The 27,799-nt window shown below is 38.0% G+C and overlaps 1 protein-coding gene across 4 annotated transcripts in view; it reads left to right on the top strand.

Moving 5' to 3' along the window:
• The window catches only part of TRPC4 (transient receptor potential cation channel subfamily C member 4), a 174,715-nt gene that overhangs the window by 106,337 nt on the left and 40,579 nt on the right, over positions 1 to 27,799 (top strand). For 3 of the 4 annotated variants that reach the window (XM_059042126.2, XM_067016902.1, XM_067016903.1), the window contains one exon: positions 14,948 to 15,284. In XM_059042126.2, coding sequence (XP_058898109.1) covers positions 14,948 to 15,284 — 337 coding nt within the window. Of the gene's footprint in view, positions 1 to 8,308; positions 8,436 to 14,947; positions 15,285 to 27,799 lie in introns of those variants that run through there. The other variant, XM_067016904.1, reaches the window with a different exon arrangement.

The following is a 27,799-nucleotide window of genomic DNA, read 5'->3' as shown; positions in this document are numbered from 1 at the left end:
ACCTTGTTGGTTTCCTTATAGGTCTATATATTGGCACAGGTGATATGCATGTCTAGCCTGCAAATGGCATGTCTCTCTCAGCTTTGACATCAGGTGCCTCATACTATACCATGCAGCCATATTCAGGTGTAGGTCCCAGGAAAATGGTGGACAAATATGAAAGTTAAGCATAGACAAGAGCTTCCACGTTCAGGCCGTGAGACTCCTGTAAATTCATTAGGACACTGTGAACTATTTTAGGGGAGGAGAGATAAGAATCACGTTGCTTTCATTCATGTATTTATGCATGTACACATGCAGTTATTTATCATCCACTAAACAAACATTATTGGTGCACCTACACAGGCCAGGCATGGTTGGGCATCGGAAATGCAGAGGTTAGTATGACAAGTATAGTTCTGGCCCTTATATACCCAATAGTCTAGTGGAAGAGAATAATATAAAAAAGAATTACCCAAATAAGTGTATGAGGGCCGTCTTTGAAAAGTATAATGAAAGAGCATATTGGCGGGTATGTAGCCAGCAGGCACTCTGAACTAGTCTAGATGTTCCAGACAGACTGAATGAGAAATGGGAGATAAAGAGGTACAGGCGTGGGGTGGGCAGGGGTTGGGGGTATGGATAGCATTGCAGAGCAAGCAAGCATCATCTGGGATAATTCTGTGGGGATGGAGACACCAGAGGGACCGGAGCACAGAGAACCATAGGGCGAGTGGTTTGCAAAACCCTGTGGAGTGATGGGGCAGGAGCCAGAACAGCCATATCCTCATTAAGAATGTGTTTTCATCTTAAAAGCAGCAAGAAGTTTTTAAAAGGCTTTAAGCAGGGAAGTGGCATGATTAAATGTGTGATTTGAAAAGATCTCTTTAGGTGCCGTGTTTAGAATAGAGTGGGGAAAATAACTGAAGTGTTTCAGATAAGACATGATGGTAGCTTGGGCTAAGTGGTAAGAGGAGAGAGTGAGAAATAGAAATGTAGGGGAAAAAAATCGTACTTCTCAGTGATTGCCTGAATCCTTGGAGCTCGGGAAAAGGATGCATAGCGATGAACCCGGACACTTCCTATATAAGTGTTGAAACTGAAGTGAGGGACGCACAGATTCTTATTAAATGTGGTCACTGCTTGGTTACTGCATTCATCTTCTCATCTTCCTGAGCACATCTCTCATTTAGCAGAGAAAATTACCCCTTTTACCCTTAGGATCAATAAGTGATTCCTCTCCTTGACCTTCTAGAATTTCTGCCCTGTCTGGAAAGTTTGAGAAAAGCTAAACTACAAAACAAGCACCCAAGGATTTTTTTTTTCTTCTGTCTGGCTTCTCTTCTTTTATTCCCCCTGATTATATACATCCAAACTGCTACATCTCATCCCACATAAAATGACTCTTCTCCCTCAATCCTTTAACTTTGAGAAATTCTTTTAGTTCCATTTAGAAAACATCAAGTAAGATTTAAGAGGCTAGGCAGTGGAAATGCTCATTTCTCTTTGGAGGGATTATTTTTTTTCTTTCAAGGTTATTAGTTATCTAGAGCATGAGAAACGGCATCTGCAACAATCCCAGGGACTCAGAAGATCAAGAAAAAGAAGCGAAAAGCCCTCTTGACCGCAAAGCCGGTACTTTGGAACTGAATGCTTAGTTTTATTTCATTCAATTTTTAGAACTTGCTTAAACCAGTATTATTGACTTGATATCTTTCATTGTCTACATAAAACAATGCAAAATGGCAGAAGGTGATGATAGATTGCTACCATCTCACTGCCACTATCCAAAGTCTATAACTACTGAGCTGGGATTGTAGATCTGCAACTTTGACTTCATTCGGGGGTTGACTTGAATCTTGAGCTCCTGCCCCTCACCCTGCATTCTAGTCAGCACCACACCTGATAGGGAACTACCTTTGCCTCTGCTGTTAACTAGTTTTGTGGCTCTGGAAAATTCATCTGACCTCCCTGGACCTCAGTTTCCTGGTTGTAAAGCCAAGAGGTGGGGCTTGATGATTTTTGAAGTACCTTCCACTCTAAACTTTCTAAGAAAGACAAATCTTGCTGGTGTATTTCCTTTTATCCAACTTTTTCAATCTTGTGCCTCATAAATGTTACAAAACAAACCTCACATATTTCTTTCTCCCTTGAGAAATAAAAGCAGATAAATAATAAGCTAGGCATTTACAGTTTTAAGATGCTGGACATTTGAGATGTTTGTTAATTTGCCCCCATCTTATCCATTTTGGCCTGTCACCCATCTCTAGACTTACCTCCTCCAGGGCCCTTAGGGTCTCCAAATGTCCCTTTGGCAGGACCTCTCACAGGCCGACCCAGTGAGGAAGTGCTCCCAAATCAAAACTGAGCAGCCCACCCGTGCTCGTAAAGATATCTTAGCAAGGAGGAAAGTAATCTGATTTCCTGATGAAAAATGTTACATTTCAAAGATGGCACTGACTGATAGGCCGGACTACCCCAGCGTTATTTACATGTTCAAATAGGAACGACTAACCCCATTGGATTGCTTATTGATCGGGTGCCCATGAGAAATGAGTGGGAGCCGTCAGGCCATCTCATTGCCTAGGCGGGGTTGTCTGCCTCCAAAGTATATCCTCAGAACAGAGGTCTGTGACTGGATGCTCCACTCTGAGATCGTACTGAGCCGCCTTATTCAATCTCTTTTTAGCACTGCGAGGAACAGACACTATACAGAGGAGACAGGAGTGCAAATCCTCTGCACCACACAGCACTGGGGGATGGGGGAGAAGATGTGCAGAAATCATTAAATACAGCCGACTACCTGCTTGTCACCCTTTGGAGAGAAGGTCTGGCAGGGAAATAGGTACAGTCACTATCTTCTAGAATAGACTTTTTATTAAGAGCTGCTGAAACAACAAAATTACTGCTCTGTGCATTCAGTACTCAGTGATCCTCTTAGAGTTTTTTTTTTTTTTTTTTTTTTTCAAAAACTATCTGTTAGTCTATAATTTGAAAAAACTTGACCTCTGTTGTCAGTACGTAGCCACTAGCTACATGAGGCAGTTAAGAACTTGAAATGTAGTTTGTCCAAACTGAAGTAGGATCCAAGTGTCAAAGACATCCCAGATTTCAAGCCCTGTAAAGAAGGCTACTCATCAGCTGAAGATTTTTCTAACAGGAGAAGGGACAAATAACATGATTGATAAGCAGAATGTATACATTGAATAGTATATTTTGCTAGGGAATAATCATCTGGTATTTGTATTTCTAAGCGTATCCTTCTCTTTGATGCGAAAAGAAATAATTTTCACACCAAAGCTATCAAATTAATTCTACTATAGTTGAAAAATAAGAAGGAGAAAATTCTATAAACTACTTTTTTCTTGGTGGTAGGGGTAGTACATAAAAGCTCCTTCTAAAACTCAAACCAGTAGCCAAAAAAAAAAGTTTTGTGCATTTTTTGATTAACTTTATTCTTCAAGCATTGCCTATTAAAATACAGTCACAATCAACACGTAAGCACAAGTCTTATGCATGAGCCGGGGATCGGTGTCTTACCTCAATGTTTACATAAACCAGGAGAGTAGAAATCTCATAATCCAGCAAGAGTCAGAAATCAGTAATTAGTTTGTAACAGAATTAAAGTAAGTAGTTCTTTTTCCATATATCATCATCACGTTTATTTACTGAGAAAATAATTTTCTTCCTAATTCTTAGGACAGAGTAGAAAAGCCAGTTACATACTACATACTGTGCTATAGACCTTTGACTTCCTTTAGGAGGAAGGTTGTATTGTTTGCCCTTTTTTCTTTACCCTTCAGCCATATGTTTAGACTCAACCTCTCCTTCCATGCTACATAGCAGCATGAAAGCCATAAAATAACCTAGACACAATTTTGAAAGCAGTGGATAAAGTCAGCCTTTCTACTGTTGCCATTCATATATTTACTCATTCATTCTAAAACTATGTCTCAAGAATCATCTTGGTACCAGAAAGTCTGCAAAGCATTATAGATACAGAGATAAATAGTATCAGGTTGGTATGAAGGTATACAGAGATAAATATACCGATTTCTATTGGATGTAAAGAGTTAGCTATAATATTATGTATTATAGTTGATGCTGATATAAAAATATATATAGAAAGCCCACCACTATGAAGGGTGATCCTGGACCGCTTTCTCAGAATGAATCCTGGCCAGAGAAGAAGACGACAGGGGGGTGATTGCAGTGGTTGAAGGAGGATGTTGCGTTTGGGACAGAGGATTTCCGGAGCTTGAGTATCTTTGTGAAAGGAGGAAAAGTGAATGATGAAAGAGGATGTAATTTTTTTCTCTTTAGTTGCTTCACATACAAAGTTTTGCCTTCGTCACTTATATAGTAATTCTACAGTGATTATTATCAATAATATTATTGTTAAATAATAATTCCACACTCTTCACAAGGATAAGACTGTCTGGTTTTGGGGGGGGTATTTATTTATTTACTTTTTGTATTTGACATCTCTCTAATGTAATTGGCAGATCCTTGTGATGTTCTGAATTCCTTTCAAATCTGGGTATTGGGCAGTGTCTCGACACTGACATTTAGTACCAGAAGCTGTTATCACCTCTTAGATAATGAGTGAATGTTCCAGATCTCCAACTCAAAAATATTCTCGATCTTTAAACATCTAGCCACCTTTTGAGGCCAAGACTGCAGTGACACTGTGGAAAACAGTCTCAGAAGAGACTCCCCATGATTCCCTGTCCTGTGTTTTCTGCTTCCACAGTGTCCTGGGGTAGAAAATTTTGCCTTGGACTTCGCTCCCGTTGGAGGAGGACATTTCATTCTCTGGGCAGACTCGCAAATTGTACAGACACAACAGAAGATTATCATGCTGAAGATGAAAGAGCGAGACTATGTCAATCCCAAGAAATTAGGTCATAAAAGTTTTTCTAGAGCTTTGCTAAATAAGAAACCTATCTTCAGTGTACCGAGAAGGCCAAGATTACTTGGATGCCATTTATTTATATGGAGAGAGAAAAATGAAGTTTCTTTGTCACTTTTGGGGACTTTAACTTTCAACTAACTAAATAAATGATGTACTGAAAATTAGGTCTTCTTATTTAAATATTATGTTTTGTAGACACTTACTCACGGTTCTTAAATTCTGGGAATAGGTATGAAAATATTCCCTTCTTGAATTCCTATTGTGATTTTGAATTCTTTGGGGATTAGGGAATGAGATGCCTACAGAAATGTCCAGAATATGTATCGTGGTCTTGCTGACTTTAGTAGAAGGAAAAAGAATTCAAACCGTCTTCAGCTTTTAACAATGTTTTAGGTAAAGGAAAATTATCCTGACAGAAATGTAAGTAAACATTTTGACTGCCTTCCTCATATGCATGGCACACCAGAAATTGCATTATAAATGTTTGGAGGTGGTTAAATAGTTACTCAGAGTTGGTAATAATATGTCTAGATGACATGAAGCAGATAGGTTCTGCTTGCCATCAAATGGACTTTCCACCTCTAGGGAAGAATTTAGCAAGAAATTCTTGAGCATTTGTAAACCTCCTCATAGCTTTTATTTTTGCTGAGATTGTAACTCTACTTGCTAAGAAGTATGGAAGCTTCTCTTTTGTTTGAGCCAAGAAATCTAATCCCTCCTGTAGGACAGAGAGGGCGCCAGCATTGAAGGTTGAAGACATGCTGACTGCTTGCCCTTCCTCCCCAGGGTCAGTTAGATCAGAAGACTCAGACCAGAGACACTTGGTGGGAAGAACCGAGGGCAGAAAGGCAAGGTTCCTTCAGTTCTGGGACCTAAATTTCTGTCATTCACTATCTTTTATTATTTCTTAAATGCAAATGAAAGATTAAGGTGAATGCAATTCGCTGTCGTTTTGTATGAATCCTTTTCATCTCATAATCAGACCCTTTGTAGTTAAGTATAGCTATGAATATATAAATAAACATAGAACTAGAGGGACAGTCTTGGTTCTGCTGCTAGGAAAGGAGGTATGCAATTTGGGGCATCCCAGGTTAGCAGGAGGACTGAGTTATTGGATGACCATCCGTAGGACCCCCTGAATCTCATTGTGGTAGCATGGGTGGTGGGATGGGGCAGTGGAGGAAGATTGGAATGGATACTGGTGCTGGCGTAGGAAATGTTCACATCTTGTCATATTTAAAGATAACTACTGAAAATCTTTTAGAGGCAATCCCTAATTTACAAACAGATTGTATTACAGAAGCTTAACAACTTGATGAAATGAAGTTTGGGGATATAATTACCTTTCAGAACAGAATGATAGTGGGTATGGAGAATTCCAAGTCAAAATACACAATTTGCTTTAACCTATCCATAGATGTTGTCTGATATATGTTCATGACATAGGAGAATAAAACTTTAAATCTACTTTTAAAGTGTTTCAATTCTCTGTGAGTGGTGAACAGTAAATATCCTCCATATAGAGACTAAAAATGATTTTTAAAAATTTGTAGTTTGTACGTATGCATTTTTAACATCAGTGGTTTTTTTTTGCATAAAAGTTCAGCATTGCTACTTCTTCCCAATGTTTGGACATCACCAATGGTTTTGTAGTCAAGGAAATGCGTTCCTTGAGGTTGGTTTATCTTTTTTTTTCTCACATTTTTCATGAGACGCATCAGACGTGCATGCCTCTGATTGCACAAAAGAGCAAGGTAGAGAAAAGAATCTCATTATTATCTTTTTTTTTTCCGGTACGTGGGCCTCACTGTTGTGGCCTCTCCCGTTGAGGAGCACAGGCTCTGGACACACAGGCTCAGCGGCCATGGCTCACGCGCCCAGCCGCTCAGCGGCATGTGGGATCCTCCCGGACCGGGGCACGAACCCGTGTCCCCTGCATCGGCAGGCGGACTCTCAACCACTGCGCCACCAGGGAAGCCCTCATTATTATCTTTTTTAAAACACTGTTAAGAGGATCACAGAGTCCTGAAGACCATGTTCGCCACTTCAAGTTCTCGTCCCTCTTTCACTGATTCTCGTGGAATTGAACTACATTTCTCTGAAATATATTTCCTTGGAAACTTCCTGAAATACTCTGCCTCTGGACTCCTTGTAAAGATGTGTTTTCCAAGAACAACTTGATTTCCAATAGCTTCTAAGAACTGACCTCTAACCTAGACTGAGGCAGGCTTCTCATCCTATACTCAAGCAACACCATGGATCTCCTAGGAAGCTGCCTGGACTAATTAACATTATATTCAGAAGAAAGAGAGGCAGCTAATTTTGTATTTTCTGGAAATAAGCACAAGAATATAAAGTGCCCTTCTTATTGTTGAGGCTAATAATTTCAACCAGGCTTTTCCATGGAACTTACAGGAGCGGTTAGTGCTAATTGAATGGATTCATAAGCCCTGAGCTATGTTCAGCAGTTAATTCAATTGAGTAAACATCCATTGACATCTCAGGGCCAGGCACTGATGCGAAGGATCAAGTGATGAAAAATGACAGACCCTTCTCAAATAGCTCACTCCAACGCATGATTAAAATGCAGGAGATAAGAGGAAGAAGTGCAATTGTAGGTGTATGTTCAAGGAACAATATCAGTACCGAGAAAAAGAACAGTTGATTATAAGAGTGATCAGATGAATAGAAGCTGAGTTGGAAGACTGAGGAATTTACTCTGAGAAAATAGCAGATGGTTGATTCCAGGCAAACGTATCAGCACCTGCAACCCTACAACAGTAGGAAAGGTCCAGACACGGTCAGAAGCCAACTTATATACCAGGGAAGTCGAACCATTTACATTTGGATGGCCGATGTATGAGTTCCATTTTCTCCAAATTCTTATCCACACATATCATGGTTAGTCTATTTTAAAAAGTTTCTCAGAAATAGTTGGTCTTGAAATTATGTGAAAAGGGATAGAAAAGGGGAAAGAAGAGTGACTGTATCCTTCCATCTCAAAAGAGCAACTAGGGTTTTCTCTGGTGGCGCAGTGGTTGGGAGTCCGCCTGCCGATGCATGGGACACGGGTTCGTGCCCCCGTCCGGGAGGATCCCACATGCCGCGGGGCGGCTGGGCCCATGAGCCATGGCCGCTGAGCCTGCGCGTCCGGAGCCTGTGCTCCGCAACGGGAGAGGCCGCAGCGGTGAGAGGCCCGCGTACCGTAAAAAAAAAGAGCAACTAGTATTCATTCCTGTAGTGCCTCTTTTTTGTCTCTTGGATACTTGTCCTCATGGCAGATAATAGCAGAGTTTAGTCCTCAGTAGGCTTCCCTCCAGGAGACTACGAGGGGACCACACTTTCTGAACTGCTGCTCTTCTTGCAGAAACTGTCATCAGAGACTGGAAAACCAGCCCATTGAGGGCTGGCCAGGACCAGGAACAAGCTGTCCTCTGTTTTCCATCTACCATTCTCACCTATTACTCACCTACGTGATTCAACAGTCAAATGGTGGTTCCTTCAAAAGAGAATGGACTTGAGGACACGACGAGGGGGAAGGGTAAGCTGGGACAAAGTGAGAGAGTGGCATGGACATATATACACTACCAAAAGTAAAGTACATAGCTAGTGGGAAGCAGCCGCATGGCACAGGGAGATCAGCTCGGTGCTTTGTGACCACCTAGAGGGGTGGGATAGGGAGGGTGGGAGGGAGACGCAAGAGGGAGGGCATATGAGGATATATGTATATGTATAGCTGATTCACTTTGTTATACAGCAGAAACTAACACAACAATGTAAAGCAATTATACTCCAATAAAGATGTTAAAAAAAAACTGTATAATTGTCTGCCTCCGCATCTCTCTTCATTTTTAAGAAAGCATCTAGGTAGCCACTTAGAAATGACTGGCAGTTTTTCATCTCTTTTCCATGATAGTTTAAAGCAATTCTTCATGCGCACCCTGAAGAGGGTTATTGGTGAAGAGACGTGGAATTTCTACCAACTGCTGCCCTTTGTGATTTTCAAAGAACTAACGATATCTATTGACTCTGCCTTCCCACTACCAAAATCTCATTTTGTTTGTTTGCCAAGTTCAATAGTTTAATGTATTCAATGTTGGGTTTTTCACCTCCCACCATATTTCCTTTGTCTCTGCATTTTCTGCTTTCCGTTATTGCCCACTCATCATCCCGGCTCAGCTGCCAAACCAATTTTGAATTTGGGCCCAGAAATGATTTAAGAAGTTTAATCCTGCCCCCGCCTCACCAGCACTGTCAAATGGAGTTCAGTTGTCATCTTCCCTTCCGGATATGTAGACATCAGAAGTGGTGCCCTAGTAATATGCTTTGAGTTATTCCTTGAATTCCAATCTGCAAATCTAAATTTCACATGCCTGTCCAAGGAAAATAATCATGGGATCTGATGACTGGATAAGAGATTCTTTGACTTAACAGAGCCAGGGGAGTTGTAGGCCAATATCCAGTGGAGGAAAGAACCTAAAGTTTATCAATCAGTCTTCTTGACTAATCTCAGGCTTCTTAGGCAATGTCATCTCAGATATGATTAAATTTTCATTAATTTTTTTACCTTTTAATGACACTGATTAAAACTCAATTAGTCAACTAGTTATTTTATTGGATTCCCTATGCCTGAATTATTACTATCTTCTCAGTGTAAGTTTCTTATAGAAATATTTTTAAACTAATCTCCATCTTGTGACATTATATTCATTAAAATTAGGTTATAAAATATGTAAATATATTAAAGTTGGCATAAGTGCAATACTCTATAATTCAATGAAAGTGAATATATATTCTATATTTGTGTATAAGACTATAAGTGATTGTAAAGTTGTCTCTCGGTATTGCCAGCCTTGGCCTCCATTGAGCAGCAAGGACTTAGACTTGAGAAATTGCCTCAATAAACATTTTTATCTGTATCCTGGGCCGCAGTATCCCTTTATACTACATCGCTAGCATATTCACCATTGAATGTAACATTCTAGAACAAGGGATTGCTCATCTGAACTTGCTTATCTCCATCCTCGAGTTTTTAACATGATATTCTCTAAATCTGAATTAAAACACATCTACCTACCAAACTGTGCCTGTCAAAATTCTACTTGTTATCTCAGGCTTAACTAGAAAATTCTGCTTCCTTTCTTCAATCTTCCCTGATTATTTCATATTGGGCATAATTCCTCCTACGCATTCTACCTCTTTTCTAACAAATCACGTAATGCTCTGTATTTAAGTTACCCAGTCACATTATCAGTCCGCAACAGATTTTGAGATCCTAGAAGACAGATATATCTGGTTCTTACAGATCTCGGTCCTCTCCCCATTTATCTAGCCAATGCCCCACTCATAGATGATGCACAGTATTGTTGGCTTAATCACACTAGGGAGCAGCAGGTGAAAATGGTGCTTTGAATAATGAAGTAGGTGAGTGATTAGTTATGCAGTATGACCATGCTCAAAGAGACTGGAGAATTGTTTTAATTAGGAACACAACTAGAGCTATCTCTAGGAAACAGAGAAAGGCCCAGACAGTTAAAGGCCATTGGCAGCTATGAAGGGAGTTAAGGGCAGAAGTAGAAGGAAAAAGGGTTTTCAGTTATGGACAAAGTAATTCCCTGAAGCTCTTCTGCCTACAAATCATTCTTAAGCCTTGTTATCCACATTACAAAATGAGTTGTGAAAAAACATTCTTGGGCAGAGGAAATAAAACCCCAAAGGAAACACATTATTTTTGAAATTCTGAGGAGTAAATAGTAAGATCCAGGGGAAACTGGCAGGTATATGAATCTGCAGTCCTTTTTAAGCCCTTACCTAAATCACTTTAATTCATTCAACCCAAAAGTTTCCACTCTCTTTATAATCGTCCAACAGCCAATAGAAACTCCCATGTAACTACCTGACTTAGTCAAGATGCACTAAGGTGCCAGGTTGGTTGTTTCCAGAATCTAGATTTTGCTTGTTTAGAGAATATGACCACAGTCTGAACCTTGGATACAAATTTTTAAACTAGAAAAATATATTGAAAAACTAAAAAACTGAAGAAAAAACAAATAGGAAATCTAATCCATAGTTATTTTAATTATCAGAGATCCATTAATTTTTGAATTCTCTTCATCTTATTTTGTCCATATCCAATTAATATTTTAATTCCTCACCACATAGCAATGAGGTTTCTCGGTTGTTTGGGTTTGTTTTTTGTTTGTTTGTTTGTTTTCACTTTTCAGCTTTATCTCCTTTCTCTTCATCATTTTTTATTTGTTTTCTTTAGGTTTTAGTACTTTGAGTAGTTGTTTTTAAATCAGTGGTACTGGAATTCACTTAATTTGTAAAAATGAGATTAGATTCAGTAATCTTCACAGTTTCTTCAATAATTAAAATTCCATGACTAACAGTTTTATAAATAATCATGAGATTAAGTTTTTAAAAAAATTTTAAAGGCTATTGAAAGAGAGGAAATCTTTCTTTTTTAGGAGTGTCCTTTCTAGTTTCATGGCACAAATGTGAATTTGAATGTTTATAATGTTTTAATATGAATTTTAATGTGATGTCAGGAATTGTTTAGGAATCGGCCAACGACTGCAGAGAGAGAAGGGGCTGTAACATGGTGTGTTTCAAAGAAACCCCACCTCCTGCAGTCCTGGGTTGGTATAGAAGATGGTGGGTCCCGTGACTCACTGTGCAGTAGAAAGATGGGGCAGAGGAGGCGCGACCTCTAGGCTCCCAGCAGGCAATGTGAGGGCCCACCTGAAGAGGGCTTTGCTGGAATGGACCAATGGCAAGTGTCACAGAGATAGGGTGGCCCCCTCTGAGGGGGTCCTTCAAAGGGGGTTGGCGTACAGCTGAGTAGTCTCTAAATAATCCAAGGAAACCAAGAGATGAGGAGGCAGGGAGAAAGAAAGAAAGAGAGGAAGGGGGGGACAAAGAAAAAACAAAGAAGAAAGCATCTAGGAAGGAAGCAAAGAACAGAAGGAAAGAAGGAAGGAAGGGACACATGAGAGAAATGAAGTGTTTTAATCTACTTTTAACAGTTAAACACCGTGAAAAGTTTTGTAATATAAAATTTTAATTTTTAAAATCTTTACCTTGGTAACTTTTTTTCATGGAAATATTTATTAATGAATGGGCTACAATTTGGAGAATGCTGGTGTAGACATGCAGCAAACAGGTGTAGAAGAAGAAGGATGTAAAACCATTGTGAGAATATTTAGATCTATAGCGGTTCTTAGGAATACTTTTGCTGTTGTTTCAATCCTAAGATTAGAACAAATTTGTAGCCAAATAATATCTACATTTTGGGAAACTTGTATTAAACACATCCACTCCTGCTCTTCTTATAGTATCCTGCCTCTATTCTTTACCTCTACGTAAACCTCACTGTGTCTCTGTTTGGCAAAAAAATTGTGTACACTGTTCGTTTACTAAGCACAGATATATACTTTCCAATAATTAAAGAAAAAGATCTTTTAAGAAAAAGCGTTAGTAAAAATTAAGGCTAACCGAGTGCTTGCCAATGGCAGGTGTTCTATGAGGATTAAATGATTTGCTTCTTCTAGGTAATTTAACACGGTCTATATTTGCGTATTAGGCAACGGAAATATTTTTCCAAGCAAATCTTAAGTGCCCCCAATAAAGTTATTTGTTCAGTTGCCCTGGGGTGTTTCATGCTCTAATGAGATCGGAGCTAAGAAGGGCAGAGAATGTTAGACCTAGAATTCACCCAGACCGTGTTGAACAAAGTACACATCTTTCTTTCACTTTTTTCTGCATGTGTCAGATGTGTTGTTCACGCTTAGTCCCTTATAGTGTTTCTTCAATCTGTGAGAATTACTGAGATTATAGTAACTGTCCTTTATATCTTGCATTTCTCATAGGTTTCATTAATTCCCTTCTATTATGGTGTTTGTGCTAAATTCTAATGAAGAAAACTGTAGAACATATTTTATATGAGAAAATAGCAAAAAGATGGTAGACTATGCTTTGTGTATAAAATGCTGACATGAAGGATTATGTGTGTGTGTTGGGCGGGGTTGAGGGAAACTAGAGAACAGAACTTGTTAATGACCTGTATCAATCTTTCCCAGTACTCTACAGATATTATCAGCAAAAGCTCTATTGTGACTTTCAAACACTTGACTCTGACCAAAATAATAGGCAAGGAATGTGTTAAGAAAAGCTCTTCTTCGGATTATAAAATTTCTTTTTTTTTTTTTTTTTTTTTTTTTTACGGTACGCGGGCCTCTCACTGCTGCGGCCTCTCCTGTTGCGGAGCACAGGCTCCGGACTCGCAGGCTCAGTAGTTGTGGCTCACGGGCCCAGCCGCTCCGCGGCATGTGGGATCCTCCCGGACCAGAACACGAACGCGTGTCCCCTGTATCGGCAGGTGGACTCTCAACCACTGCGCCACCAGGGAAGCCCTGGATTATAAAATTTAACTTTACTAACTATGGAGATTGAAGCTTACTTTCATAAATTATTTACAAAATAGTGAGGAGAGCCCCATCATCCCAGTCTTGAAGAAATGCAGTTTTATCTTGTTTTAGCTGTACTTGCTGAACCTATTATTATACGTTTAATTCCATTTATACATGTGGCTTTGCCCACTATATCTTTTGATGAACACAATATCTAAGACAAAATGAAGAGAAACAGTTGCATGAGAACTCATTTGACATCCAGCCCATATGAATGCACATCTCAACCATTTAACTGCTCTTTTAATCAATCACCCATCTCTCCTTTCACTTTCAAACAGCTTTTTGTTTATGATCATCAAGCCACTTTCTGTGTACCCATCAGAAAAGAGTAAGAGTCAAGTAAGGGTCTCCTAAAGGAGATCCATAAAGTCTTAAGACTGAAGAAGAAAAATAGGAAATATTGGGGCAGGGAGAGTCCCATGAAAGGGGCAGGTGCTCAGTTTGCTTCTAGGGTGAGTCTATTTTTGACGCCAACAGAACTTTCTTGAGTCCCTTAACAAGGGAGTAAAGCTTCTACTACAGTCCAAAGTGTCCATAGGGCATCCCTTAAACACACTTTACATTTTCTCACCTGCATGCCTTGCCTTTCCCTCTCTTCTCTGCTTATACAAATCTCCCCTTTCAGAGAGCAGACCCACTGGGAAGCATTTTTGGACCATTCCATCTGGAAGAGAAATCTCCTGAATTTATATAATGCTTAGCTGTCAGTGTCAATGAGAAAGATCATGTACAGAAAAAAAAGAATCTTGGACCAGATAGCCATACATTTCATCATTTACTAGATATGTAATCTTCTTGAATAACTTTATAGCCCTCATATAAGCCCCCCATCTTCATCCTTAAAATAGAGTGAGATCTATGCTACATCTCAAACAGGTTGGCAGGATACAAATGATGTCATGTTTGTGAAATGTTTTGTATGTGGTAATTGATTATACTTAGGTAAGGTATTTGCTTTATTTCCACCAAATTCAGCTATGATGATTTACATCCTAGTAAAGCAATATGCTTTCAGTTATGATTTTCTTATTGCCTCAACCCCATTAAAAATAAATTTACTTTTTCTGATGTGTTTATTATAGAAAATATTAAAAATACCCAAGTATAAAAATGGGAAAAAAGTATAATGTCTTAACCAGAAAATAACCACTGAACCAAGAAATAACCACTAGTACCATTTTCTACTTCATGTCATATACCTGTGATATATACATATCACAATTCTTATATATGCACATATATATGTGTATATCTTTGTACACAGCTCTGTTCAGTTATCAATACATCCTATGGATATTCTTAGTCCTCAGCTCTATCTTTGCTTCCTAAGGTGCAGCCATAGTATTTTGACCCCTGTTGTGTCTGGCTAAGCACTCAGCACTTTGCCGTGGGTATAAAATGTTCAATAAATGAGCTTTGTTCACAGAATGGCTTAAAGCACTTTATGATGGTGTAAACATAAGATTATTTTATGTTTGAACAGAACTCGTGACTTGAACAATAACACTGTGTTCCCGTTCATGAGCTGGAGCCCCTGCGTGTAATCCTGACTCTCACTTTTCCTTTCCTTTCCCTGTAGTTTGTTGCTCAGCCCAACTGTCAACAATTGCTGGCATCTCGCTGGTACGATGAGTTTCCCGGCTGGAGGAGAAGACACTGGGCCGTGAAGATGGCGACGTGTTTCATAATAGGGCTTCTTTTTCCCGTCTTCTCTGTGTGCTACCTTATGGCTCCCAAAAGCCCCCTTGGACTGTTCATCCGAAAGCCATTTATCAAGTTCATCTGCCACACGGCGTCCTATCTGACCTTTCTGTTCCTGCTGCTGCTCGCCTCTCAGCACATCGACAGGTCAGACCTGAACAGGCAAGGTCCGCCGCCAACCATCGTCGAGTGGATGATATTACCGTGGGTCCTGGGTAAATGTGATACTATAGAAAATATAATCCAAACGTGTTGCTGCCATGGAATTTTGTTGCTCAGAAAAGAATATTCATGAAATTTGGGGACATAGGAATGTTTGAAACAGGTTCTGACCATTGTAGCTCCAAGTCCTAATCCTCAAAGCTAAATAAATACTTCACAAACTGCAGTGGACCTGCCCCCCAAGTGCAGCCTGCAAAACATAACTTTAGGTTTTAGAATTCCAGATTTTCATGACTTCAGGTCTCGTGGATGATTCTCTGGGTTTCGGGGGGGCGGTTAGTATGTTTGTCTTCTGAAGCCTTTCAACATGTCTCATTAGCTATATGTAAATAATCTTTTTAAGTTTCTTCACAGATACACCTTCTAAAAGTACAAATTACTCTGCAGAATTAGTGATTCTGTACATAAAATAACTAACCGTTTTCAAAAATCAATTCACTTAAGTTTATCTTTGAAACTATACAGTAAAGCAAAATAATAGGAAATGAAACAGTAGGACATCCCCCATCTCTCTCTGTTCTTTTCACAGAAAGAAATTGTGTTTTAGATCTTCAGCAAATCATGGTAAGGTAGAAAACCTCCAAGTAGCTGGCAAAAACCTTGTTTTTCTTTCCTCTTGTTATCGAAGTCATAGTTAAAATGTAAATTTTAAGTATTCTTCCTTCTATCGTACTGTGGTTTGCTGAGAAATCACATTTTCTCAATTTAGCTCATCATTTTAAACCTCTCTGATATTATATCCATCTCAGCAGTTAGTAATTAGAAAATATGTGACAAATTTAATGATTCACAGTCTCAGAAGATCAGTTTGGGTTAACTGTCAAAACGGCTGGAGAGACTGTAAAACGAGGAAAAGGCAGGGAAAAAAAAAGACAGTGTCTGAATCTGAGATAGATACACTTTTTAAAGATTGCAAATACTGTAAGTACTGACAGTAAGAAAAGTTCTTAGGAACAAGATTTGATGTTTTACAAATATTTCTAATAACAAAACCCTTCTCAAGTGAACGTTAAAATAAAATACATTTTCAATCTGAAGTAAAGTGTGATCTTGGGACGGTTTATATAGTCTGTAAATGTCTTTTTGAATAAAACAATTATGACATAGCAATTGATATTAAATATAAAATTATCCTACCTCTATCCATTTAAATTAAATGTCTCACAGTAGCAATATGCTCTTTATTGAGTTTTCTTCGTAGAAAATTTCTTGGGAACAATTCATAAGGAAGCTTTTGGAAGTCAAATTTCCCATTGTGTGTAACTTATATTGAATGTCTAAAAATCCTGGTGTCCCAAGTGAAACACAGAACATTTCACTTTGCAAAATGGTATAGATATAATGCAGCATAAGTAGATATAATATTTCTAGTCTTTTCTTTATACAGTCAATGAAAATATGTAGGGCACTTTCTATGGATTAAGGGCAGTGCAGGGCAATAGTGAAACAAAAATTAAAAAAAGAAGAAAGAAAGAAAAAAAGAGAGAATGAGAAAGAAAGAAAGAAAGAAAGAAAGAAAGAAAGAAAGAAAGAAAGAAAGAAAGAAAGAAAGAAAGAGAAAGAAAAAGAAAGGAAGGAAGGAAGGAAAGAAAGAAAAAGAAAGAAAAGAAAAGATCTCCTTATGAAGGTTAAGTTTTACTGGAAGAAATGGATAATAAACAATGAGATATGTGATATAATATCAGAAATGGTAAATAATATGAAAATTAGAAGCTCCAAACTTTGAATAATTCATACAAGTAAAACAGTCATTGGCTGCCTCCTACATGCAAAACTTGTAACATAATTTTCCATGAAAATTGGCTAGAAGAAACCATATCCAAATTTCAGCTGAATGGTTAAATAAGGTATAAATTTAATTATGAGAGCTACAGTTCCAGCCAAAAGAAGTAGCTGCTAAAGGCAACCTTTTCTGAAGATATCCTGCTGCAGTGAGTTCATTTATATGGGAATTTTTAGGATGAAAAGATATGTTCTAGAATTTAAAAAATACCCATGAATGATCATATTGCTTAAATAACAGAGCATGAGAAAAAGAATGTTTCCATATCAAATAGATCTGTCAAAACATATTATTCATCAAGCCTGGTGAATTCTGAGTGCCTCGTATCTAAGACTGAGTTCTAAGTGCTTTGCTAGAGTCATGATTATAGGGGTATTCTCCATGTTATTTGGCTGTTGAAGAAAAATGGATTTGAATAGATGTCCAAGTTCTACCACTGAGAGAGTATTAAATTATGGGTGGACACAATCTCTCACGGTTTTCTGTGTTTTCATCAATAAGATGAAAGATTCAGAGTGATAACTTCTTCAGTCCCACTGTGTCCTGTTATCTTGTCCTGGGGACCTATCATTATCGGTGCTGAGAAAATTGATCTTTGCGTTGGTGGGGAGAGGGGGTGGGTGGAGAGAAGAGGGCTAAAGACAACAGGGTAGGAATCCTTTAATCTTTTACCAGAAGTGTGATAGATGCAAAAAATGCATGGTCTCATTTGATGACTATATCAATGAACCTTCTATATTGCCTCACTATGTCCTGCTGTTTGGTAAAGTGAGTGACTGTACATTTCATGGTCCCTGCATTGTAAGGCTCTAGGTTTATAATAACAAGACTTCACGACTTATGGAGAAGTTGTGTGGCTTGTGTTTCCCTCATCACGTTAATTTTCCCAGGGACTGAGTGAAGTTCTGCGCATGGGTTTTTCTCAAGTCTTCTTGAACCGACTTAAGTTTTCAACTCATGTCACCTCTGCGAGCTGCTTGTTTTGTAAAGAAATATTTTTTTCATTTTACTAAACTTCCTTTCCTTCCATTTTCAGATGTTTCCCAGACCTATGATACTGTACTTTAAGGGAAATGATTACTTTGATACCTCTCATTTTGCTTATCCTGGCAAAAAGACTTTTGCTTGACTTGTTTTATATATCATAAATTTTCAACTTTTTTTTTTTTTTTTTGTGGTATGCGGGCCTCTCACTGTTGTGGCCTCTCCCGTTGCGGAGCACAGGCTCCGGACGCGCAGGCCTAGCGGCCATGGCTCACGGGCTTAGTTGCTCCGCGGCATGTGGGATCTTCCCGGACCAGGGCATGAACCCGTGACCCCTGCATCGGCAGGCGGATTCTCAACCACTGCGCCACCAGGGAAGCCCTCAACTTTTTTGAATAGAAAATTTTTCTAACTTTAAAGCTTATCCTCTCAACATGGGAATTTCCATGTTATATACTTTGCTGTGTTTCAGCAATAAGAACTTATACAACATTACAGATCCAGATACCTTGTGATTTAGTACAGTGGAGAATAATGTTTCTGTGTTATTTTCACTGTCTTTCCTGTTGAATTTCAACATCTTTTTGACTATATAAATTGAAATCTATTGAGCTTGATATCTTTAGAAGAGAATCTACAGTGGTCCTTATATCCGTTCACTGTGGTGTCATTGATAAATTGTAGCTCATCTCCTGCAAAGCTTTACGAATTATTTTTCCTTCAGATTGAAGGTTATCAACCCTTCTTTTCTCCCATCAAATAACCTCTAGAGATCTTCTTACCTATGTTTGCTGTCAGGATGAACTTTAGCATATAAGCAAAGAAATTTAAAAGCCTGATAGAGGGATAAAACTTATGATTCTGGTCATCTAGAGAGATACAGTTTTAAGCAACAGAGAAAACACATCACAGATAATTCTGGTAGAACTCTGTCAGTAGAAAGGTAGATTCTAGACAGACACCAGTATATTTCTCAGATTGTCAAATTACCCATTTGAACTAGAGTAAAAAGTAAAACAACAGTTTCATCCTGCATGCATATGGCCTGTTAACAGAGCTATGCTTTTCAATTGTTTAGAGAGAAAGTATCACCGGGAAGACTGTGATGGATTAAAAGAAGGCTGGGGTCAGATTAGAGACGTGGCTACTTCTGTTTTCTGTTGTGTCATGACCCCAAGGCTCTTAATTTATTAAGGGTTTGATTTTAACAATATAATACTAAGGATATGAAATGAATATAATATTCATATGAGAAACTCATTTTTATATAGAATTTAAATGCAAACTAAATATAGCATGTTATATGTAGAATGCGTATTATGAGAATTCATCTAAATTATAGCAGAAGTTTTAACTCCAGTAGATGTCATTTGTTTCTGGAGATAATGTGGAGTAAAATGTGAAAAAAAAAACTTTTGAATGCTAATTTTTAAAGTCTTCCCAAAACTAGATTGGGTATTTCCACAGAATCCATTATAACTCAACCGTAACAATCAAATTTGTGTCATAGCTTATTCTCCTGCAAAAAAAGAAGTGTGCATATACATGAAACATCCAGATGTAGACTTACGTTATCACTTAGCAAAAAGAATATGAAATTGATAACATTTTCCACAAAGGAAGTAGAATATTAATGAAAGCTATCATATTAATAAAGCAGGAAATACCTTGTTCCCAATGAGAATACTGCCGAATGGCTGCGGAAGTGACTTGATATTATGTGTGTGCTTAAGAATATGCCATAATTATATAGCACATAAATCTGTGCTTGCTGAGCATGATGAGAATGGTGAACTGAGGAAAAGATGTATCAGAGGAAGAGATATGAGCTCTGTTAAAAATAGCTTCTAGTGAATTTCTCGGCATAAATTAAGAATTGCTCATAAGATCCATATTCTATGTCTTGCCTATAATACATACATATTTAACAATTTTTCTGCAACAAATTTGGCCTCTCATTTTCATAATTTATTTTATATTTTTATCTTTTAAAGGGTTGATATTAACAAATCTGAAAATTTCAACAAGGCCTGCCAAATTGAAAATGGAAAATGAAAAATGGTGATCACGTTCACATCTAGATAAAAACTCAGGGACAAACAATCTTATATATATTCTTTCTTTCCTGTGACCATTTCTTCATCTTTTGTCTAAAAGGCATTAAGATCACATGGCTTCAGGTACTCGTACTTTCAGTCTCACCCTTCAATTATCTGTCTTCCCCCAAATTAAGAATTATAAGAAACAAGTTTATAGATTTCCCCACTCTCTCCCTTGGCAAAGTGTTCTAACCACCTCAGCAAACTAGCTGCAGACACATATAGACAACTCAAACACAGCTGCAGAACATCCGTTTATTAATTTAAAGGGATATTTTAATTAAATTTAAATTAATTAAATTTAATTAAATTAAATTTAATTAAACCAGATAATCATTGCAGCATGACATAGAATTCTCATTTTCCTGTTTATCTGTGAGGAAGAAATTTTAAAGTCATCTTTACCAAGATTTATCAAGATTTATCTAGACTAACACAGTAAAATCTCAAACAACAATATATTCATATAGTTGTAAATTGTTCAGTGTGCACATACTATTGCTGACCAAAGGACTTCTTTTTCTATTTTTTAATACTTTTTATTGGAGTACAGTTGATTTACAATGTTGTGTTAGTTTCAGGTGTACAACAAAGTGAATCTGTTATACGTATACATATACCCACTCTTTTTTAGATTATTTTCCCATATAAGCCATTACAGAGTATTGACTTCTTTACTGGAGAGAAAATTAAGTCTTTTAGGTCATACATGCAATACAAATTTGGTGCATCAACAAGTGAAATCTACAGGCCTTGGGAGAATGTTTGATGACCATGGTTCTGATGGTTCAAGGGAAGAGGAGAAAAGATAGTAAAAAGAGGAGTACATAGGAAATGAGGGAGGGTCAGAGTAAAAGATTGGAGGTAAGCTGGAAGTGGTTTCTGTTAGTTCAGAATAACAATAATGGTAATAGTAGTGATGGTGGTAATAACAATAGAAACTAAGAAATTTGGCACTGTGCTAAGTGATTCAAATGTGTGTTCTTATTTGAAGTCCATAGTCAACTCCACTTTACTCATAATAAATGATGTTAGTATCTCATTTAATAGAGAAGAAATAGGCTTAGAAAAGCGAGATCACTTTCCCAGGTTCAAGGAGCTACCAAATGGTAGATACTAGATTCAAACTCCAGTTAGTCTAACTTCAGAGCTAGAGCCTTTATCCTCCATAAACACTGCCCTTGGAGTGTGAGAAATGGAATTTAAAGGGTCAAAAACAGCCCAAGAACTCAAGTTTCCATCCATAGACTTCTTTCCTATTTTCTCTGCCTCTGTTTACCAACTTAAGTCTTTACACCGGTCAAATTTGAGTGGACCACGTTTCTGATTTATTCAAGATGCAACGCTTTTTGAAATACACACTTGATATAATTTCCTATTGAAGGTGATGCTTGTTAATATAGCGAACTTATCGTTGCCATCTGCATCACATCAGCAGGACCCTCCATCTTCATCTCCACGACCCGTGTGCGTTCTAAAACATGTGCATTATAAGTGGTTCTCTACTACTGACAGAAGCAATTTCTATTCTAAGAAAGAATAAAGTCCTTTGCCATGACCTTGAGATGCTTCCTTTTCAGTTTCCGTGTTCACTTGCTAAGACCTAAAGCCAAAATGCCTTGCTTCCAGGAATATCATTAATTTTTTAATCTTTCATTGGTGTGTATATGTATGTGTGTGTGTGTGTATGTGTGTAGGGGGTCTTCAGGAAATGTAAACAGATAATTATATTTCTTTTGCACATAATTGTTTTAAAAATAGAAGTTTATAGTAGGTGGAAAGTGGTAATCTTCATAGTGAAAAATTAATAATCACTCATTCAAAAATATTTATTAAGCAACTACTGCCACTCGTTGAAAAGGTGACTTGAGAAAAGACTTAAGGAATATTTTTTCATTGTTTTTCCACCTACTTAAATATATAATGCCTTAGTTCTCATGGAAAATTTTAAATTAAACAGAAATCCTATGAAAAGTCTAATACTGCACTGACAGAAACATTTTACTTGATTTTTAAGTGACTACATTTATGTCATAAGGAATCAGATGAGCTAGAATTCTAAAGTTCTACATTTTTTACATCTTAATCGAAAACTAGCATCGTATCGTTCCTTGGCACAGTTTCAAAACATGTACTTCCTCAATTGTATATTCCTAATTTTTTTTCCTCTAAATGTTAAACTGATGTTATCAAAACTATAGTAATTTAAGGGTTTTTAGATGTCTTCAAACTAAGCATATTTGACTAGTCACTGTCCCTTTACGTCAGTGTTTCTTGAGGCGTGGTATGCTGACTATAATCATAATCACTGAATTTTTTATGAAGAATTTAGATTTTGAATTCTCCCCTTGGTTGACTGAGTCAGAAATTTCAGAGGTCTTTAAACACTAAAGATTAAGAAACAATTCTAGAAACCAAATTTTATGCAGGTTTCGTATTTAGTTCCGATTTCAGCTTTACTGAGGAATTGAGACTCATTAGAATCTAAACATGAAATGGTTTAACCTTTTCCAATCACTCTTCCCAACCACCCTGCACCAAATATCCTTTCTCTTCACTATCTGTCTAGTAGATATCATCAATTTCCTGACATTTTGAGTTATTAAAAAGTAGTCCCAGTTCTGTTTAAAACACGAACCTTACCATCAGTTTAAAGCTCCCCCCTTCCCCACAAAGGCCTGACACATGTATCAAAGGACCTGGAAATATTCATTTTTTGCTCTTCCTTCAACCCCAACACTGGAATGGAAGGAGAGACACAGACTTTTTCTGTTCTCCCCCTTGCTTGGTTTCTGCAGGCAAGAAGGATGTCAGGAAAAGTTAAAAGTCTTCTTTACCTCCTTGGTACCCTGGTCACAGCTCTTCCCTTGTTGGTTGTCTGCATCTCTGGCTGATACTGAGTGGCCTATGTGACAGGTCTTGACCCTCTGACTCTCCTGATGGGTCCATGACTGCTATTTAGAGGGTTCTGTGTACCTGCACACTACATAGTTCTCTGAATCCGAGTTTCAGCTCTGCCTGACATCTTCCAGTCTGGGAACTCTCCTAACCAGCAGTTGGCCCCTTTATGGGTCCTGTGACCCTAGCAAGGGCAGGAGAACAAGATGTCTAAAGCCCGGCTTCTTCCTGGGATAAGCACTCGCTCCCCCAAGAGATCACAAAACCTTGCTGCCTCAGATGGCAAGGGGCCAGGCTGCTGCCAGCTGCCCAGCTGCCAAGACCCACTGTTTGTCTGTTTTCCCTGAAATGCAAGCCAAGTGAGAGATGAGCAGGCCAAGTGCTTTGGAAGATGCCCCAGTAGGCGTGAAGAGCCAGCCTCTCCTTGCAGAAACCCCCCATCTTTATGAGGCGTTTTCGTGGAGTCTCCTATACTTGACCTAGGGAGGTGGCGGTGCTGGTGAGGTCGCTGGCACCCGAACTGCAGTGCCCTGAGCTCACAGCTCTCTGGCCCCCTCATCCCAGCGTTCTCTCTGTATAACCCAGGGGTTAGAGTGTGGCAGGAGGCTGGTAGCAGATATGGGCCTCATCCCTCTTAGGAAGCCCCAGCGGGAAGGGCTAGAGTTTTCTGTACGCTGTCTTCAGAAACTGGATACTTGAGGCTCTTTATCTTTGTTTGGGTTTTAAGAATAACCCTGAGACCATAGCAGCTGCCCCTTCACTTAGTGCCTTTTATGGGTCTGGCATAATGTGAGTCTCTACTGAGTAAAATAACTGCATCTAGATTTCTTTTTGAACAAAAGCAGAATTTTGACAAGAACTACCTTTTTGTTTCCTGACTTGGGGAGGGAATAAAAACCTCCAGCGAAGAAGAATTCTTTTTTGTTGCCTTTAACTTCATTGATTTGGTTCCACAGCATGGATTTCAGTGTTCTGTCAAGGACGTCCAAGGCCAGATCCCTCGACTAGCTCTGGGGCTGTTGTAAAAAGCCGTCAGAGGTGTCATAGGTGAAAAGCTGACTGGCTCTTTGCTTGGGGTTATTTACTCTTCGTGTAAATACTGACAGCAAGAAAGGAGAGGCAAGAGGTCTGTGTGCAGAATTACACATTTCTCACATGAAACCGAGGCTGCTAAATGCAGCATCGGAGGTCTGCCTGCTTGTCTCCTCCCCTCAGCCAGCTTCGCATGATGGGATATAACAGAATACTCAAATAGCCCTGGTGAAAACTGTTACGGGAAAGGTAGAAAAATATAGTCAAAACTTCCAGGCATCCACAAATATTTTTAAAAGGAAGTTCTCTGACTCACTGCGATCTTTCCGTGGTTGGTCCCTGCAGTCTTACATCAATGCTTGTAAATTAGACTTCCACCACCACGCTGAGAAATCGTGTCATCTGTTTATAAACAGCAGAGAATAACTTTGAAATGTTACCATTGTGGGAACAGCACAAACATTTTCTGACAGAAGCTCCCTCCAGCTTTGTTTGCTTTAGTCGTTTTTTAGTTACCATGAATAGTTTACTATCTGGATGCATTTTTCAGCCAGTTAATAGCACCTTCTAGTTTTTCTAAAGGCTTGTTTCTTCTAAAATTTCGGTGAATATTGCCAGAATAGAGGAAACTTGGTATTTCACTAACGTGCTCGTAACAAATAGAAATCAATGTCATCAAACAAGTATGTGGTGATACAGGAAGTGATCCAAACAGCTATAGGAAGTGATCCTACAATCTGGTGCTTTGAAAACAAAAGATCCCAAACCCCATTAGCCAACCAGCACTGACTGACAGCCTCATTTACAGTTCAGGTTAAAAAAGCAGTGGGCTAAGTCCTCAATTTCATCAGGATCTCTGTTTCTTCCATACAGTTGTGCCTTTCCGAAGTCAGAAGTAATATAATTTTTGTATAACTCAGAAAGTTAGATTTTATGTCTATTCTTTGAACTCCAAAGGAACTGTAATATATCCGAATTGTGAGTTTTTGTTTTGACTCTTCTTCAGAAACCTTAGAGGTCATCTACTGAAGTGTCATGTCCTTGAACCTGTCTAATAGGAACAGAGTCTGCTCAGATATTAAGGAGCTCCAGGTTAAAATGGTGCTTTCTACTGAGCTCCTAACTGCTTCTTCATAACTCCTTCCCCTCTAAAGCAGTTAGTTTTGATGTCTTTACTCTTTTAAACAATTACCCACAAAATATTTGAAGTTCCGTATTTTGGTGACTGTTAATAATCCCATTTGGCCTTCCAGTTGGGTAGAAGCAAAAAAAAGAGATACAATTTATCTATAAAGGGAAGTAAAATATAAACCCTCTTGTTGGTTAGTAGGTATTTTAAAATATATTTCATTTTAAAATACATACAAAATTTGAAAACACCAGAATCACAAATTCATAAAGTTGGAACAACCTTTAGAGGTCCAATGGAACAAGTCTCCACTCATTGCTAGAATTTCTCTGGAGTATGACTGATCAAAGACATTCCAGGCTCTGCATTGGAATCTTAACCCCAAACGGTGATCCATTCCAGTTTTGGGACAACTCTGCCAGAGAATCCCCCTTACGTTGGGCAAGAAGGTTCCTTTCTATAACTTTCATGTCATAGGTCCAATTTCTGCTTTCTGGGGCAGACCAAAGCTGGTGTGTGCCCTCTGGTACAGAACAGTTATTAATCTCTCATGTCAGCTATTGTGATGACTGATTTTCATAGATTATTGATAATTCAAACAGGAAGAATCAGTGTCTGGCTTATTTATACCATTAAGGTAGAATTACACTTCTTGTATGATTCTATCTATAGAATTCTGTGATAATCCAAACCTTTCTTTTTTTGAAGTGAGAAAACTGAAACCTAGAAGGACGGGACTACTGGCTAAGATTACAAAGCTCATTACTAGTTGAGCTGAGCCTGGCACTTCACTCACTTGACATTATCACTATGCCTTCTGATGAAAGTGAACTTGAATGCATTTGTTCAATCAATGATTGCAATGATCACATCGCCTCATCTCTGGGAATTGGCAAAGTTTCAAGCAAAACAAAACAAATAAGCTCCATTGTGAAATCTCAGGAGTAAGAAAATATTGTCTAAGAGCACTGCCTAAGGAGACTGGTATCCTGTTCTGGTTTCTCCAGTAACTGGCTTTAGTCACACGGCCTTTTGGGCCTTAGATTTCTTATGTAGGTGTGGTTGCGTGCTGGATTCTGAGACTGTACCCAGGCTCAGTAGGAAAAAGCACCACGAATGTGGGAGAGGAGAGTATTTCCATGAGTACCAAGCATTTTTCCTCATTGGATAATATAAATTGTAAGTTTCCCACAAGCTATAAAATTAGTGCATGTATCACATCTTATTCAGATCTTATATATTCCTTTCTTCAATAAGGAGTCAGTGATCATTATCACCTCCCCAAATATGCCCAATTTTATCTGAGTTCTCAAGAGAGATTTATTTATGAAAGAAACTTCAGAGGGGAAGCTGGATATAAACAAATCTAGAATAAAGCTGTGGTCTACAGCAGACTTTAAAATGCACTCTATATTTAATTCAACTGAAATCAGTCATCATCTGGGTTCTTAATTTAAATGTGACAAAATTAAAAACTAAAACTTTATTAATAATATTAAATAACTATTGCTAGTTTTCACTAGATAATTATGGACTAATATACTTTTATTTCTTCCAAAGTTTTATTGTGCAAATTTTCAAACACATCTATCAGCAATATATCACAATTGATACTTTATTATATTTCTTTATTTTTAATCCAACCCTATTTCTATTGTCCAACATCAATCTCTCATAATTTTTGCTGCCTTAACATTAAGTTGTACGACTACTTTTTAATTTTTTTTTCTAGGGCACAGGTATGTAAAATGTTGACAAGCACATACAATCATATAGTACCACCGCAATCAAGATATAGGACAAACTGTGGCCCAGCAGGCCAAATCTGGCCCTTTGACAGTTTTTATAAATAGTTTCATTATAACAAAGTCACACTCATTCATTAATTTCAAAGCCTAAATTATTTATTTTCTGGCGCTTTACAAAATAAGTATGATGGTAGTTTAGATTTTTATAGATGTCCTTTATCAAATCAAGACATTTTCTTTCTAGTCATACTTTGCTGAAAGTTTTTGTCATGAATGGATGTTGAATTTGGTCAAATGAATTTATTGTATCTATTGAAAAGATTTATTGCACTTAATGAAAAGATTTTTTTTCCCAAAATATCTGTTGATGTGACAAATTACATTGACTGATTGTTAAATTTTCAAACAGTCTTGCATTTCTGGGAAAAATAGCATTTGGTCATGATTTATTATTAAGTTTATATATTACTGTATTTAATTTACTAATATTTGTTGAGGATTTTATGCATATTCAAAGGGTTATTAGCGTGTAGTTTTCTTTGTATTATTTTTGTATCACTTTTTATCAGAATAATACATACTCTTAAAACATTTTTTCTTGTAATTTTGTAAGTATTTGATGAGCACTGGCATTATTTTTTCCTTAAATGTTTGGTAGAATCACCATGAAGGAGCTGGACCTGAATTTTTCTTTGCTGGAAGGTTTTTAACTATGAATTCATTTTCTTTAAAGAATATAGGACAATTCAGATTATTCTATGTCCTCTTACGTGAGTTAGGAAGGTTATGTCTTTCAGGGAAAATGTCCAATTCATTTAAGTTGTGAAATGTATGA

This window comes from Kogia breviceps, chromosome 16 (genome assembly GCF_026419965.1).
Source record: "Kogia breviceps isolate mKogBre1 chromosome 16, mKogBre1 haplotype 1, whole genome shotgun sequence".
NCBI lineage: Eukaryota > Metazoa > Chordata > Mammalia > Artiodactyla > Physeteridae > Kogia > Kogia breviceps.
Note: the sequence above shows the minus strand (reverse complement) of the source record. Positions and strands in the feature narration are given on the sequence as shown.